The following is an 18,003-nucleotide window of genomic DNA, read 5'->3' as shown; positions in this document are numbered from 1 at the left end:
ACCTGAGGTATGAGGAATCCCAGGGAAAGCTTGGTTAGACTTTCCAAACCTTTATGAAGGGCTTTATAAGGGCTATTGACTTGATGTGGGGAAACCACATGCTTTCCATAGGGGTTTATAAAAATTGTCCAGACTATGTGAAGTTAAATGTCAGTGTTCAGGTTACATGGGGATTGTGAGGAACTAATTGCTCAGACAGAAGATGATCCTGAGTGCCCTTAAGTTAAAATGCTCTTTGTGGTAATGGCTTTGCCGTTATGTATGAATAGGTTTCAGCATCTGTAAAACATGATACAGTCAGATGCTTGGTATCTCTGAAAGTGCTGTGCAAATCAGGATGGTGGTGACTCAGTCTGTAGCCTTTACCTCACAGCAGGGATGTGACTTATACTGGATATTCTTGGCAGTCTCTTTGGGACATGGGACAGGCTCTTTAATTTCATGAAACAGTAATGGAGAAATGTGGATTTTGTATCTTTTCTTACATGCTGCAAAAATCATATGTCTACTTGTGGCTACATCCCGCCTCTATTTACTTTCACTGTTGGTCAACATTGTGAAACTTTTTCTCATCATAAATAGCATTGTGAAGGAATGGACGAGAGGGCGCCACTGAGGGCTCCTGGGTCAGGCCAAAAAAACTCAGAGTGCGAGTGAATAAGATGGACAAAAAGTAATTTTTATTTTTGGTTTAATGTTAAAACTAATCAGTAGGAGTCCATATTCAAAGTTCAAATAACACAAAAATAGTTTTAAGTAGAAAAAGAAAGAAAAAAAAAGGCAAACAAAAAATAGTAATCTCTGAACGCAAATAAACTACAAAACAAAGTACAAAATCTGCTAGGTCTCTTTTGAAAAGGCAGAGAACAATATTACAGCAGCAGTACTCACAGTCCAACATCCAACACTAGACTCCTTCCATGAGACTAGACAGACAGACATATCCCAGGTGACCAGCACCATTCACATAAAGGGGGGGGAACATAAAACAATCAATCAACACAAACAACAACATGACAAATCCTGATGCAGCATCATAACACCCTACAACATTTAAACAGCAGATTTGAGCAAAAATACAATTCAACAAAATGACACATGAGGATTAAAACGGAGGCGGCTTGATCAGGGCCGTCTCTGTCACCCCTCATGGCCACAAGCAAGGTAAACTGGGCCAATCGTGGCCGGAACGAAATAAACGCTACGCTGTTTCCCCACGGCACTCCTTTGCCACCGGAGAGACACTTGCCAACACTGAGGAGCAGCATTCAACACGGTATGACTATGCTACGTTGTTCCTTTTTTTTTTTAATGCACTCAAGTTTGCGCGCCTACTTAAGCACAATAAAAATGTTTTAAAGCATAATCACAAGATTGTCTAGCGTTTTCATTCACCGTTATAAAACGTAGATTTCGTGGGTGACAACATTAAGTCCGTCAATAGCGGCATCGCATTGACTTAAACTTGATGGCTCTTATCGGCATCTGTCAGCGTGTGTGTATTTGCGAGTGTCGCGGAGTTCACATAAAGGCAACTCGTGCCCAAGGAAGGCAGTGGACATGTGCGGTCTCTCCATGACCGTCACACACCCCCCTCCTTCTGGTCTCACGCCGGCAGGCGGGAGAGGAAATCCGCTGTGGCATTGCTCCGCCCAGGAATATGGCGGATAGTAAAACGGTACGGCTGCATGGACAGGTACCATCTGGTAATCCGAGCATTGGAATCACGCATACGGTCCATCCACTGCAGAGGCCGATGATCTGTCTCCAGTAGGAACTCACTGCCAAGGAGGTAGTACCTGAAGGCGTCAAGGGCCCATTTCACCGCCAGGCACTCCTTCTCAACTGTAGAGTACCGCATCTCCCTCGGATACAGCTTGCGGCTGATGTATGCCACTGGATGCCTCTGGTCTGGTTCACCCTGGAGAAGCACTGCCCCTAAGCCTGTATCAGAGGCGTCAGTCTGCAACACAAATTGCTGTTCAAAGTTAGGACAATACAGTACTGGTTCATTGCACAGTGCATTCTGTATGTCTTCAAATGCCTTCTTGGCTTCCTCTGACCACTGCACTTGGACAGGAGAACTTTTCCGCGTCAAATCTGTAAGGGCGGCTGCCCTGACAGAGAAGTTGGGTACAAACCTCCTGTACCATCCGGCCATGCCTAGGAACGACCGCACTTGAGTCTTGGTCTGGGGCAAGGGACACCGCTGAATGGCCTCGAGCTTCTGGACCTGCGGCTTAATGACCCCCCCACCAATTACATACCCCAGGTACTCCGCTTCCCTCTGGGCAATGGCACACTTTGCAGGATTGATTGTGAGGCCTGCAGACTCGATCCTCCTCAGCACCTCCTTCAGGTGATGGAGATGATCCTCCCATGATGCACTGTAAATGATGACATCATCAAGGTAAGCTGCCGCGTAACCCTGTGTACCGTCCAACACCCGGTCCATCAACCTCTGGAATGTAGCAGCGGCTCCATGGAGCCCGAATGGCATCACAGAGAATTGGAAAAGACCCCAAGGGGTACGGAATGCAGTCAGCTCCTTGGTAGAGTCACTCAGGGGGACTTGCCAGTAGCCTTTAGCTAGGTCCAGTGTGGTCACCCAGCTTGCAGGCCCGAGAGAGTCAATGAGGTCATCAATTCTGGGGGTGGGATACGAGTCGAACTTTGAAACAGAGTTGAGGTACCTGAAATCAACGCAGAACCGGAGACTTCCATCTTTCTTTGGAACCAATACTACCGGACTGCACCATTCACTCTTTGAAGTTTCGATGACACCCATGGCCAGCATCTGGTCAGTCTCCTTCTTTAGCCCCCCAAGGAGCCGCTCCGGGATTCTGTAGCTCATGCGACGAGGAACTGCCCCCTCACACAAAGTGACGTGATGACTTACCAGCTGGGTGTAACCTGGTTGCTCTTTGAACAAGTCTGGGCCACAGAGACGCCTGATGTCCATTTGCTGGTCAAGGGAGAGATGGTCAAGGTCAAGGGTGCCCCCTGCTGGTAAAGGTAGGTACTGCTCCTCGACCTCGTCCTCCTCTGGTACCCGTCGGATCATAAGCACCTCAGTGCTTGGACTTGGACGATCCCTCCACTCCTTCAGGAGATTGATGTGCAACACCTGTCTGGAGTGCTTCCGTCCCGGCCGGGCAACCTCGTATGTTGTAGACCCGAGCCTCCGAGTCACCTCGAAAGGGCCTTGCCATTTGGCTAGCAGCTTGCTCGCGTCACTCGGCAGCATCACCAACACCTTGTCCCCTTCCTTGAAACTCCGGGCTTGGGCTCTTTGGTCATAATAGGACTTTTGGCGCTGCTGGGCATGCTCCAGGTTCTGTTGCGCCAACTCTGCCATGCTCTTCAGTCTCTCCCGCATCTGCAAAACGTAGGAGAGGACATTCTGCGACGGTGGGACCTCTTCGTTTTTCATCCAGTTCTCTCTCAAGAGTGCTAGGGGTCCTCGCACGTCACGGCCGTAGAGCAACTCGAATGGTGAAAACCCGGTCGAGGCCTGTGGGACCTCACGGTATGCGAAGAGAAGATAGGGGAGCCAGTTGTCCCAGTCGGAACCAGACTCATCCACGAACTTGCGCAGCATTTGTTTAAGGGTCTGGTTGAACCTCTCAGTTAAGCCGTCCGTCTGTGGGTGATAAGGCGTGGTCCGAATACCCCTTATCCCCAACAACCCATAGACCTGCTTGAGAAGCCTGGACATAAAGTTGGACCCCTGATCTGTTATTATAGCTCTAGGGAACCCCACCCTTGAAAACAGCTGGATAAGACAGGTAGCTACAGCTCTAGCTTTCACTGCCTTCAGAGCAAAGACCTCAGGATACCTTGTGGCGTAATCTGTGATAACCAACATAAACCGGTTTCCAGCTTTGCTACGCTCAAGGGGACCCACCACATCCATTCCTAACTGCTCAAAGGGTGTGCCCACTACAGGAAGAGGCTCTAAGGGAACTTTAGGGGGACATCTGCTGGCCGTTTTCTGACATTCGGGACAGGTCCTACAAAACTCTGCAATGTCTTTGGCCATATTAGGCCAATAAAAATAGCGACTGACTCTGGAGATTGTCTTCTGTTTGCCTAAATGGCCTGCCCATGGAATGGAATGGCCTAGGTCAAGGACCACCCCTCTAACCTTCAATGGAACCACCATCCTTGCCTCTGCCCCTCCTACTTTATACAGCACCCCATTCTTAATTGCAAACCCCCGTTCTGGGGTCTCCTTGCCATTGCCACTGTGCTGATCCACCTGAACCTGGTGATATAGTGGACCAATGTCTGGATCTTGCTGCTGCATTAAACCCATATCTTGAGGAATCTCTAATGGCACCTCTGCCAGTTCTGGACTAGGCTCCTCCTGCCTCTGAGCAACACCAAACTGGAACTTATCATGCCTTCTCTGTCTTTTTGACTTCCTGGTCTTACCTGGCTGAGCCTCAATGTCAACATTAAAAAAGGGCAATGCAGAAAGTGGGACCTCCTCCTCACTCTTCTTAGCCATGGCTCTAGTCACTGCCAAATTACACTCGCCTCCCACAGATACAAGGTCAAACCAAAGTGGAAAATCCTGGCCCAAAATCATGGAATATGGTAAATTATCCACCACTCCAACCTCTAATAAGTAGGTCTGTCCAAAAACCTGCACATATACACTCGCGGTTGGATACGGCCTTTCTTCCCCATGTACACACCTCAGCTGGGTCATCATAGCGTAATTCCTGAGCTGCATTGGGACCAAATCAGAAGACACTAAGGACTGCATACTACCCGTGTCTACCAGTGCCTCAACCTCCCGCCCATTCAATACTACAGTATGACGGCGAAGAGCTACAGGCTTCCTAGGGGGGCTAGTTCTAGGTACTGTACAGATGTTGGCTTGGTTAGCTGGATTATTGGGGCACTTTGGCTTTACATGACCTTCCTGTCCACACTGGTAACATACTGGTATTTTGGGGTTACTGGACTTGAAAGCAGGGTTGGGCTTGTAAGGACCACTCCTATCACCCATAGACTTACTTTCGCTGTTGAACCTCCTTGGTGGCGGAGGCTGGCGGTGGGGTCTATTAGATTCTTTACCCACCTTCCACTGGGTGTATGTCCAAGGCTGGGTCTTCCGGCGGGCCGCCACAAAGACATCTGCCAAGGAAGCGGCTTCTGCTGCAGATGCAGGGTCACGCTCCTTAATCCATACCTGGAGGTCTGGGGATAGCAGGCGCAAATACTGCTCTAGTATGATGGTCTCCCCAATCTCCTCCTTTGTGAGTTTTTGTGGCTGGACCCATCGCTGGTACAAGTCTCGGAGGCGGACATACAACTCCTTTGGAGTCTCTCCCTCTTTCACCTCAGCTCCTCGGAAGTGCAGGCGATAGGTCTCCTTGTTGATGTCGTACTTAGCCAATATGGCCTCCTTCAGTAGCTCGTAGTCAAGAGCGTCAGCCGAGTCCATACTGACGTAGGCAGCCCTGGCCTTGCCCGTCAGGAGGGGCGCTAGTCTAACTGCCCAGTCAGTTGTTGGCCACTGACACGCCACTGCTACTCTCTCAAAGGTGACCAAGTAGTGTTCAACATCATCCTTCTCGCCCAAGCACTGCAGTCTGGGCTCCCTTTCTACCTGCACTCTAGCTTGGCTACTGGGACGGGATTGTTCAGGCGGCGGTGGTGGGGGGTAGCCCATGGCTAAGGATTGCCGTTGTGGTGGTTCCGGGACGTCGGCATCGCTAGCAGGGGCTCCGGCAGCTGCCTCAGGATCTGGCGTGACTCTGACATGCACCTCCCGCTGCAGGAGGCTAAACTGATGTTGCAGAGTCCTCCACCGATTCTCCTGTCGCGCTGCTTCCTGCTCCTGCTGGGAATCTCGTGCTTGTTGCTGAGCCATCATCATTCTGAACATGTCCCGCAGTTCCTGCACCGAAGAATCTTCAGCCACCCTGGCCAATTCTGGGTCAGCCCTGCTGTCGCCTTCCCCGCCAGTGGCCCCGCCTTCCTGCTGGCCAGGTCTCCGTTCTGGAGCAGCAGGTTTCTTCGGCCCCATGGCATCCACCGGAAATGTCAAAAAAAAATGCTGATGCAAAAAAGGAGAACAACAAAAAAAAATACTCACTACTGCACTCTACTGGCCTTAATCCCACTTCTGACACCAGTTGTGAAGGAATGGACGAGAGGGCGCCACTGAGGGCTCCTGGGTCAGGCCAAAAAAACTCAGAGTGCGAGTGAATAAGATGGACAAAAAGTAATTTTTATTTTTGGTTTAATGTTAAAACTAATCAGTAGGAGTCCATATTCAAAGTTCAAATAACACAAAAATAGTTTTAAGTAGAAAAAGAAAGAAAAAAAAAGGCAAACAAAAAATAGTAATCTCTGAACGCAAATAAACTACAAAACAAAGTACAAAATCTGCTAGGTCTCTTTTGAAAAGGCAGAGAACAATATTACAGCAGCAGTACTCACAGTCCAACATCCAACACTAGACTCCTTCCATGAGACTAGACAGACAGACATATCCCAGGTGACCAGCACCATTCACATAAAGGGGGGGGAACATAAAACAATCAATCAACACAAACAACAACATGACAAATCCTGATGCAGCATCATAACACCCTACAACATTTAAACAGCAGATTTGAGCAAAAATACAATTCAACAAAATGACACATGAGGATTAAAACGGAGGCGGCTTGATCAGGGCCGTCTCTGTCACCCCTCATGGCCACAAGCAAGGTAAACTGGGCCAATCGTGGCCGGAACGAAATAAACGCTACGCTGTTTCCCCACGGCACTCCTTTGCCACCGGAGAGACACTTGCCAACACTGAGGAGCAGCATTCAACACGGTATGACTATGCTACGTTGTTCCTTTTTTTTTTTAATGCACTCAAGTTTGCGCGCCTACTTAAGCACAATAAAAATGTTTTAAAGCATAATCACAAGATTGTCTAGCGTTTTCATTCACCGTTATAAAACGTAGATTTCGTGGGTGACAACATTAAGTCCGTCAATAGCGGCATCGCATTGACTTAAACTTGATGGCTCTTATCGGCATCTGTCAGCGTGTGTGTATTTGCGAGTGTCGCGGAGTTCACATAAAGGCAACTCGTGCCCAAGGAAGGCAGTGGACATGTGCGGTCTCTCCATGACCGTCACAAGCATCATCACAAATTCATTTTGGTTGCTAAAGATGTATTAGTGATGTCTTCACATGACTTTTCTCAAGAAAATTTGAACAAATTTTTGATAAGCATGTCCCCAGTTGCATGCTTCATTTGCTTCATTTGCCTAATATAAATTTACTGTGCCAAAGCCCTTATGTCATAAAGGGTGCTCTGCATTATACAGTAAAGAACAGAATGGATGTCAGTCTCTTTGTAGAATGCAAAGTCAATTAGTCTTTCCCACGAAGGTCTCTTGGAGTGTGACAGGGCTGCTGCTGTAAAGTGTCATAGTACTACTTCTGTGTCTCATATGAACATCAAGTGCCAAAATAAAATGTTATTAAAATGAACAATTATTTCAGACATAACATAATTCCTGAATGTGAAGTAACCATGCAAGGGATACAAGTATCGAGCCATTTGAGCTCCTATCAAACGTGGGAATTCCAGAAAACCATTACTTCTAGTCATTTCCTGGGAGTGGAACTGTATTGCACTGTATTTGTAATTCAAATTATTTTTTAAAAATGTAGATACTCACTGCAGTTGAGGAAACCTAACCCTACTGTAAATTGGCTCATCTGCATGTGGGGATTGGAGTATGTGGAAGGATTTGTGATGATGCAAGGCCCAGTGTTTCAGCACAAGCAGTAACTTATCTCTGCGTTAGTCATTTGCAATGCTGATGATGACGGTATTAGCCAGAAATGGGCACTGGGAGATGAATGCATCTCACCTGTATGCGTTAGCTGACACATCCACCACTGACTGTCTTGCTGCACCAGGGTGCAGTCAAAAACAGAGACACTGAACTCCAGGTGCCTCAATGGCAAGGTGTAGGGGTCAGGGAATAATTCTTTTTTTTTTTCCCCCAGATTGGCCTTGGGTGTTTTTCTTTTCTTTATTTATCATTAAACAGGGCTTTGGGTCAACCCTGGTTGTAAAATGCACTCCTAAATGTTAATGTTAAATTGTTTTGGATGATGAAATACTGCTACTGGTATACTACTGGAATGTTTAGTATTTTTCCCCTCACTGTGGCAAGACGTAATCTACTCTCTCTTGTCGGCATGTTATACAGGAAAAAAATGCTCAAAATTATAAGAAAATGTTGACGGTGACGACCAACTGTCATGAAATACTTGTGGTTAAAACTTTTTAAATAAGCAATTACATCAACGTGGGGTGGGGGAATTGCATAGAATAATTTAATAATTGACGAATCCGCAGCAGTCTAGTGATTCTATTATCGTGGGCGAGTGCATTGATTGTTCTAAGCTCATCGAAGTTTCACTTAAGTAAACATAATCTCTTATTTCGTCCGTCGTAGTCGGTCGTGTCCCTGCGAATTATTGTCTTTGAACGGGTTGGGTTAGAGGTTTAGGGCAAACACAGAGACGTTTCCACATGGGCCCATCTGCTAGGTAAAAAAAAAAAAAAATGATCAGAAGCCAGATCTGCGACCACACTACAAAATACTGATATCACTTTTAGCCATACTCATGGAATCTTCATTTGTCACAATTATTATTTTTTTTTATTAAGAAATTTCCGATAATCTGTAGCTGCCATTCATCACTGAACATTTCATTAAGTGAAAATACGTGTATGCTAAAACAATAGTCATATTGTATTTCCTCAGAAGCGGGTTGCTTTTAAAAATAGAATGCACAGCTGTAAGACAAACATCGGTCCGGTAGGTGGCAGTGAGCACTCCCAGGTAAGTGGACAGAGTAGAGTATGTTTAAAAACCCGGTTGCCTGCTCTCCCATATTGCTTAGCGGTGTGAGGGTGCTTTCAATGCTTTTCAAAGGCTGTCAGTGCTACATAGAGTTGTGAGAGAGCACGAAGGTGGATGCTCCGCGGAGCACTGGTCACCGGAGACTACCTTAACGGAACCTGAACTGGAGAGATACACGGATAGGGAAGCGAAAGGACCTGAGGCAGGAAAAGTGGATCGATTTTTAAAAAAAGACTTGTGAGCGATGCGCTGGCAGTATGGCCAGATGGTTCAAGGAACACCTAGGGTTCAAAACCACCAAAGCACCACCTCCGGCTCCTCCAAAACCGGACTACAGACACTGCCTCTCCGCTGTGCCAGGCAACCACCAGACAAGCTCGGCGGCTACTTGCCACTACCCGAGTCCCGCACAGCCGGACATTCTAGCAGCCTACAAACTACAGAAAGAGCTGGATTTCGAGGACCCTTACACAGGAGGTGGAAACATTGCATTTTCAACAGGCTTGAGTTCTGTGGGTTCACCGGACGTAAAATACGTGTCTCCAAAGCACCGGCTTATCAAGGTGGAAACGATCGAGAAAAGCAACTCCACTCCGGGCACTGCCATAATATCAACCACAGCTGTTTCTGGTGGGAATGTGAAATCTCCTACTTCCCCTCCCGCAGAGCAGGAAAACAAACAAGAAAAGGTAAGGTTTTGCTCCACACCGTATACAAGAGCGCAAATGTGTAACTTCTACATGAACAATACAAACCACGGTAAGTTTTAAAGTAACCACAGTCAGTATAAAAAGTTTAAAGGAAACACGCTGGCTTAGGCAAGCTTTCGGTAAAGAGAAGTTTGTCAATTACTCGTACATCACTGCATTTAGTGATTTCGCTTTACGTAGACAAAATTAAATTGGCAAAAGTCTTTTTTTACATTAAGTCCCTTGAGGGTGAAATTTTAATTGATCTGGTCAGACAGTGGTAGCATTTGGCCATAAAAAGCGTTTTACTTGGCAGTATTTTGCTATCACCTTACCATAATCATACACTTTCAAACAATTATATCCTTCTATTCACACAGTATTTTGATGTGATATTTTTGTTGCCAGCAACACAATACCAAGCAAATCGAATCCGATTATGAATATAAACTAGCAGTGAAGTTCGTGAAGGTGTTGGCGATAGTCGGTGGTAATTAATGTTAATTGAATAAAGGTTTTCGACTCTCACGTGTTTGCTCATTTAGGGATCAAACAGCTTCTGATCTGTGAACCATGAAATTCATTCGGGTTATGTCCCGAGAAACAAGCTGATGAGGACAATCTGCCAGTATAAAACCTGTTTAGGAAAGAGAAATGTTTGTAGTACTCGACTAAGCCTAATTTAAACGTATATTTCAGACCAGTGGGTCATGTTTCTGGGGAATGGGTTAATTCAGCTTCTAGACAACTCATGTCATATTCAATCTCTTTTCACCTCGGTCTTATCACCTCGCCATGTTCATTTTAACATTTTAATAACACGTCAGTTTAAACCAAGCTTGTTATGGTTTTGCTGATCACAAAAAGAAGACGAACTGACAGATTTTGGGAATGCTTCAAGCACACTATAGACTAACTGCGTTAACAATGCCCTCAAGCAAACCTAAATTAGATTTATCCACTAATCACATATATGTTTGAACCAGTGATAGCTGTCTGCCGTGGTCTGCAGTTCAAAGGACACATGGAACTGGAAATAGTGCTTGCCCGTGACATTAGTGAAACAACGGAATGAATTAACCCGTCCGGAAAATGATGGGTCTCTGTACCTTTCCAATGCCGTGTGCATCTACTTTACCATATATCAGTTCAGACGGCAGGAGCAACGTGTATGTTTGAAAGGAGTGCAAACGTATTGCCCAATGGAGGCAACACCCTAACTGCATAACTCCTGTACTCTCGCATATTTACTAGTCACATGGGTGAGGAATTGCTACATTCGTGTTTGCTAACTTGACTCACTAGGTCAACTATGATCGTAGTAGCTTTGAAGACTGAGTCCAGGCAGAACGTATCTAGGGAATGCTGGCGCTATGTTCTTGGGAATGTGCAACTTTATAAGCGTGGAGCATTCAGCCACCCTATTGTCTATCCCATAAACAAGTTACTTCCTGTTGGTTGCATGTCCCACGCCCCCTGCCTAAGGGTGTGTCTACTACTAGTGCTACAGGTGTGCTCATTGGGTAGGAACGAGTTACATTATTAGAGAAAAGCTGAAATGTGGGAACATTTGAATCCTCTCAATAATTGGCCATCACATAAAATGGAATGTTCTGAAAATGTGACTGTTCATGGAAAAAAACTATCCTATTTTTGATGTATTACTTTTTATATATCATATGAAAGTTTCTATTTACATTCTGTGTTTTTTTTCTTTGACATTCCAGAGTAGCTCGTAAAATTATGCCAATGGGAAAGTAAAGCCTCATTGCTTCTTCAAAGCAGTGGCTTTTGCTGGAAATATAGAATTCACTGTCCTCTTTATTTTTGTTACAAATATCAGTACTTGCATTTTCTCCACTTCTTCCATTTACAAGGGTCAGGAGTAGTATTCAGAAATGGCATCATGCATGGTATTCACATGTTTGTCGAAGTAACTCTTTGTAACTATGAGGCAGTTGCAGAAACTTTTGCTGTATGTGTTGGATAAGTTTTATGCATAGTGAGTCTGTGTTGTGGCTAAGTTTGGTTGGGTGTGCAAGGGTTTTGTGCTTGAACTTGTAGGTACTGGCTGCACATGCCAGAGACTGGTCTGTCTAAGGGCGTTTTCATATTGGGGACGATTGCTTCGTACTGTGCCTGAGTACGATTGCAGTCAGTGGTGGGATTATGGTTGCAGCAAGGGTTACAGTTAAGGTTTGAGTTAAGGTTTTGGGCCGCACATCTGTGAACAGAAATCCTCTGGACTACAGAGATTTTTAGACAGATCACTCTGTTCAGAACTTCCTGGATTGAACAGTAACCAAAATTTCTTCCAAAAAACCCTTCTACCCTCCCACACATAGAAAAACCAGATAGGGTTGATTTGAATTGGTTGGCACAGTGACGTGATAGATATGAGTGGGATTCAGCATTCCAGTCCTGAGTGCGATGCTTGAATCCTGATTGCATACAGTGGGTGGAATTTTTAACAGGTATCATCACATATGCATGAGAGCACCATGTTTATATCCACCCTTGAATGTGCTGTCTTCTTTCCCTGCATTTTACTAGTTCATTTTGACATGGCTAAACTTTGTCATGTTTAAGAATGCATGCCTGGCTTGGTGAGTTGAGTGAGTGCAAGCTGTTTTCACTCTCTTATCACTGTTAACACTGTTGTACTCAATAAGATAGGAAAATTGATCTGCTTCTAATTTGCTGTGCCTTTAACTGTAATCTGAAAATCTCCTCACTCTGTGTGCTCTATCAACAGATTCCTCCAACTGAGGATTCTGTTGATTCACCCAGTAACTTGGTAACACCATCTTAGACTTGCTGCCCAGTGTGTTGAAGGGTCCTGGCATGTTTTGTTTTAGTTTCCTCTTTGATTATCTTGCGAGAGCTCCAGCCACTCTGCTGGTGTGCCCTTTTTTCCAAGAAATGGAGATTGTCATTGGTTTAGCTCAGGGGATTCCTGATAAAATGCAGGGAAAGGATGATACTGATGCTGTGGAGCTTGGGGAGGAATTGCGCCGCACTGTGTAGATGCTACATCTCATTCAATATTTATCTCTCTTCTGAGATCTTTTTTTTTTAAGAGAGTTTCAGAAATATGATAATGCTATTATAATATACGCAAATATTTTGATTTTGATGAGATAGATGTGTCAACAGACTGGAAGGAATATTATCATTTTCAATTCATATCCAATTCAGAAACAGTCAGGGTGGTTGCTTTCAGCATGGATCGCATTTCAAACAGTCAAACATTCTGCTGCCATTGCCAAAAAGAATCTTATTTAATGGGAAATCAAACAGAGCCTCTGCCTTTACAATTCACTAGCCCATTTGGACTAGCTACCAGGGAAAGAAAGCTGCCATACAACTCTCCACATTTTTTTTTATATAGCTCTCCTGTTTCTCCGTGAGCCAAATTGATGTTTTAATTACTTCAGCAGTGGATGCCAATTATGTAACCACTTCCCCAAAGCCTCTGCTGTCATGTCCAAGCAGTGCCTGATGTTGCTTTGAAAGTTCATTACACTCTGCCTGTTGAAATGGTTTCTGTAGGGAGATAGCCCTGTGGCTATTCTTACGAGGGGATTCCTTGTACAGTGATTTGAAAACAGCAAGTCTACCTGAGGGTTTTTTTTCATTTTTATTTTGCATATTAAATAATGAGAGTAGTGAAATAACACAGAACAAAAAAAACATCCTTGTGGGTGAAAGCATGCGCGTTGGGTCTTGAAAAATTATTTCTTTGTTTATAATAACCAGATGTTCACAGTACAATGAGTCGTAGATGATTTGCTTGCTGTATGGGTAATTAAACCTCCATCTCCCTGCTCCTTCACCATTCTGTCAGAAATTTCTCAAGGACGCATGAACGAGAGGGCATGAAGAGACATGAAAAGGATAGATTCACAACCGCAATGGAACGATTGTTGGAGCAGTCACATCCTCAGAAGAATGCTGCATGCTTGTTTTAATGGCTTGTAATTGCGTGACTGTAAAAATCCCTGCTCCTGCCAAGCATAATTTGATAGTGTTTTGGTGCTTTTACCTGCAGTTAAGAAGATAATACTGATAAAATGAATGAATTATTGAACTTTTTTTTTTTTTTTTTTTCAAAAAAGGAGCTTAAAGTTCATGGAAAGATTTTATGTGGAGGACATGCACAAAAACTAATGAGACTGTTTCTGTAAATGAGACATTGTGTCGTTGTTTGGTTTGACTGTGGTTTCTCAGTTTAGACATTTATCCCTTTTTAAAAGTAGATCTGGAATAATCCCAAACCTTTGAGGAAGCCAGGTTGGATTTTTCTTATTTGGTTATGCTGACCTGTGTCAGCTAAACCTGTTACTGTTCCTAGTGCTGGCCTACTTACAAGCAAATGCTGGGCAGGGCTGGGGAGCTGCATAACTACAATACTTCTGTCACTGCTGCCCCCAAAAACTGAGGAGGCAAACACAGAAGAGAGAGAGAAGTGCTCTCCGTGGTGGATCGCAAGGAAAAAACCAGGGGTAAATGGGCGTGATACAGGCTCTTTTCTTCTCTGGAATTACCTCAACTGTGGACTGCAGACAGTTCAGGCAGTCATCTGGGTCTGGCCAGATGCTAGCATTCAGTTATGTCATGGGTTACAGCTCTGATGGCAGATTGTTTTTCCATGGTGCTGTCACGTTGTACCAGATTAGGCATCTTTGATTTAGGTTCTGCATGGTAAGGACTCCAGAATATGCCTTAACTGGATAAAGGCTGGTTGTATGTCCTTTCTCACTGTTAGGTAATGAGCAAACATGCTTTTTCTGTTACATGCATAGCAGTTTGTGCATTTCCACACTTTGCTCCCTTTGTATCTTTGACATGTTTTTGGCAATGCTTTTCCATGGTGCAGTAAGCACAGATCTGTGGTTGAACAGTTGTAATAATGATGTAATTATGTTATACAGTTTCCTTCATTAAATTATTAGCAGGGTGAAAATGAAACAGGTTTTAGAGAAATAATTGTACATCATGGTACTGCGTTGTCACAAGGCTGACATCAAAGTTTAGCATTGTATTTTCTCTCTTGCTTGACCTTGTTCTGTTACCTGCCTGTCCCAGTCCAGCTGTTTCAATTGCATTCCTACCATCATTCAGTTCAATTCCATTTTTCATACTTTTTTCATACATTTTTCATACATGCTCTGTCAATGGTTTTATTTAATTAGCCATGCAATTTTCTTTTGACATCCTCTCAAAGTAAAAATCAAGACTTGCTCAGTTTTTTTTTTCTTCCTAGTTTGATATAGTTTGGTTTTAGTGATCTGAACAAATCAGGGTTTTATTCATGGGACTGCAGCATCCCGGTTTCACTGCATTGTAAAATCTGTCACAAGAGCCGTGAATGTGCTTTTTAGAATACTTGTGGTGTTTGTCTGAGCTGTTGCACGGTGCAGTTGTCCATAATCACACCTTTTCTCTTTGAAGGTGTAAGTCTGAGAAATCATGACTATCTTCGGGGAGGAAGGCGTTTAGTGTACTTTTACACGGGCTTTGCGCATAGCCAAGAACACTGTCCTACTGTGAACTGAAAGGATGGCAGTATCGAAATGTCAGCTGGGTTTCTTAGCTTCCAACAGTGGAATCACTATAATTTTTGGGTATTTTGTTCAAATCAGCCTTGGAGCAATTGCATCCTATCCCTCTGTTAGCATCCAATTAAATAAAGGTTTAATAACCACTTATGCTACATTTCAATAGGAAGTGCCCTCTTAATTTACCACCACATGGCCAGATGTTGTTTGGCATTGCGGTATCCTCAGTAAAGAACACATGCTTGGGATATATATTTGAGTGAGTTTTTGTAGCTGCTGTTGAGTATCATTAGAAGTGTCCCACCACTGATCAGGAAAACCAAACTAAACCATACAACCCTAGCATTACATTACAAGTAAGAGACCAGTAAAATACAAAAGTCATCTTTCACTGTTTGTGGTCTGACACCTGACAGCATCATCAGTGAAGTGATCTGTGAGAATTTTTTTTTTCTATAGCAGTTCCACAGAGAGATTGTTTCCTTTCCTGACTAAATGCATTTGATTTGGGGCTGTTTGAAGTTCACCTATCAAAAGGGAATTCTATAGTAAACTGTTCTTTCTCTTGAGGACCTCCTCATGAACTGGTTTAAGACATTAAAAAGGGTTGGCTGTAGGTCAGCTTGTGAGTGTGGATTGGGTAATGTTGTAATGATTTTGATAGCTGCTTTGACTTTGAATTGTTTTAAGTTCACTATTTCTGTTTTCTCTGTCACTATAGACATTTAAAGGTTAAATGGATTTTGGTTTTTGAACTGTACAAAGTCCTTGATCTGCTCATTTTTTTGATGCACAACATGGTGTGCTGTCTCTCGAACACCAGCAACTCACTGGCTGCCTGTATGAAAGCTCTGCTGGTCAGTGGCTTGAAGGAAGCTGTAGACACATGGCACTGTTTTCTTTAATGACAAACTAAAGTGCTGCTTGCAAGCAGGCGCTATGACTGGGAAACCAGATCATTACAGACAGATTAAAAGGAAACAAAATAAGCCCTAAGGTTCTGTGCCATCTAGGGCATGTATGTTGAGGCAGCTAGAAGGATTGATATTTTTAGCTGCCCTGCTGGTTTTCTGTCAAAGTACACGAAATCCCAATTTGTTCGCATAATATACAACCTTATTCCTTGACAACCCTTGCATTTCTGAGTGTTGTTATTACTTCTCTGGGTGGTTTAAATAGCCTGAAGTGCACCTTTGGCAATGTGGACACAGTGCATTGGAGTCAATATTTTCTCTCCTTTATTCTACAAGGTCAAAGTAGAAGTTTTTGCAGTCTGTCTGATACGGTTCGCAAACCTCTGATCTGTGCCCTTGCCAGTGGAGCCACTTTGTTATCGATGTCAATTACCGTAGAGCTTTAGCAGCGGGCCGGCTGCCCCCTCCGGTGTGCCAATGCTGTGACTGCGTCCACTCCTGCCTCTTGACCCTCTTCTGAGGCTGGCTGACGGGAGGGTCCTGCATTCCTCCAGCTCTCTCTCTCTCTCTCTCTCTCTCTCTGTCTCTCTCTCTCTTTCTCAGCTGTGCAGGAAGGAGGTGTTTACAGCACAGGAGGGCATGTGGACTTTCTTCCTCATCACATGGGTTCATGTTTGCATCGTTCCTTGTGAAATTAAGTTCTGACCTGACCCTCTTTGATTTTTTTTTTTTTTTTCTCAGAAGTTGAAGGATATTTTCCTGAATGTGGCACTTCTCAGACCAGAACATAAATTTTAACTAATGTTTGAAAAGTTGTTTGTTGAAGTGGGTATAATTATCTTTGCCTTTTTATGCCATCCTCAGCTTTCCTCAACATTTTATGCTGGCTACTGTTTACCCAAGAAAAAATTAATTCATAAGTAAAAACTCAGAGGATGCTCAAATGTATTCTTTGACGTGTAGATTTTTTTTAATATGCACAGCATGCATTGAAAAATTATTTTAAAATATGCACTAGGATTATTGTCTCCTTATAATTGCCGTCATTATCAGACACAGCACTTTCAAGGTAGGTACCATTAAATAATTTACTGAACACATTAGCATAACCGGTATACTGGCTGATTATTATTATTATTATTATTATTATTTTTTTTTTGGAAGACTTAAAACTTGTTTTGGGATTGTCAAATACTGGATTGTATTTAATTCATAGAATATTATACGTCTTTTTGTACTTTCTGGTTGTTTGATGATGGCCTGACAAAACAGTATTCAGTGTGCTGATATTTTCAGTTTCATGAATCCTCTGATGTGTTTTTTCCAGCACTGACTTTCTGTTTCAGTCCTTTTCTGAAAGGAGTGAACTGACTTAAGGACATAAGGGCCAGGCAGCCTCTGCTTTTGTTTCATGGAATAGAGAGGCCAAGTGGGCCATTTCGGGATTAAGGAAGTGCTCCCTTCCTGGCAGGAAGTGTTTACAATTTTGTGACATTCCCTTTTCACTCCACTCGCCATTCGAAATTCTGGGAGTGTCAGAGAGGGATAAATATATGTATATTTATATTTACATTCAAAATGTTGTGTAGAAACCTTATTTAGCTTGTGGCCATCTGGCTGAGTGTCTCCTGACATATTCAGTTGAATCATACTCTTTATACATAAGTGGTCAGTCGGTGGAAGAGATCTTTATAGGGCTATGTATGAAGCCCTGTAAAGATAGTTGTTTGATATAGGACTCCACCCAGTATATTCCATTGTCAGAGTCACTCTATGGGTCTGAGAAGTCAGGGCTGAACTGCACTCTCACCGCACAGAGGCTAACTGAGGCCACACTGATCCTGACTTGAGTCATATTATTCACTCCTCAGACGATTCCTTGTGGTTTGTTTGTGTCCTGGGATGTTTGTTTTTTTGTCCCATCTCTTCAAATCCC

At 43.8% G+C, this 18,003-nt stretch overlaps 1 protein-coding gene across 2 annotated transcripts in view; it reads left to right on the top strand.

Annotated features, from left to right (window-relative positions):
- The first annotated feature begins 9,007 nt into the window (after nt 1–9,007).
- Nucleotides 9,008–18,003, top strand: part of LOC118782404 (SH2 domain-containing adapter protein F-like) — a 72,800-nt gene continuing 63,804 nt past the window's right edge. For both annotated transcript variants that reach the window (XM_036535746.1, XM_036535747.1), the window contains exon 1: nt 9,008–9,592. In XM_036535746.1, the coding sequence (XP_036391639.1) occupies nt 9,161–9,592 (432 nt within the window). In that variant the 5' untranslated portion in view covers nt 9,008–9,160. The remainder of the gene's footprint in view (nt 9,593–18,003) is intronic.

The sequence above is a fragment of the Megalops cyprinoides genome, chromosome 8 (assembly GCF_013368585.1).
Source record: "Megalops cyprinoides isolate fMegCyp1 chromosome 8, fMegCyp1.pri, whole genome shotgun sequence".
NCBI classification, from domain to species: domain Eukaryota; kingdom Metazoa; phylum Chordata; class Actinopteri; order Elopiformes; family Megalopidae; genus Megalops; species Megalops cyprinoides.
This window is presented reverse-complemented; position numbering and strand designations above follow the sequence as displayed.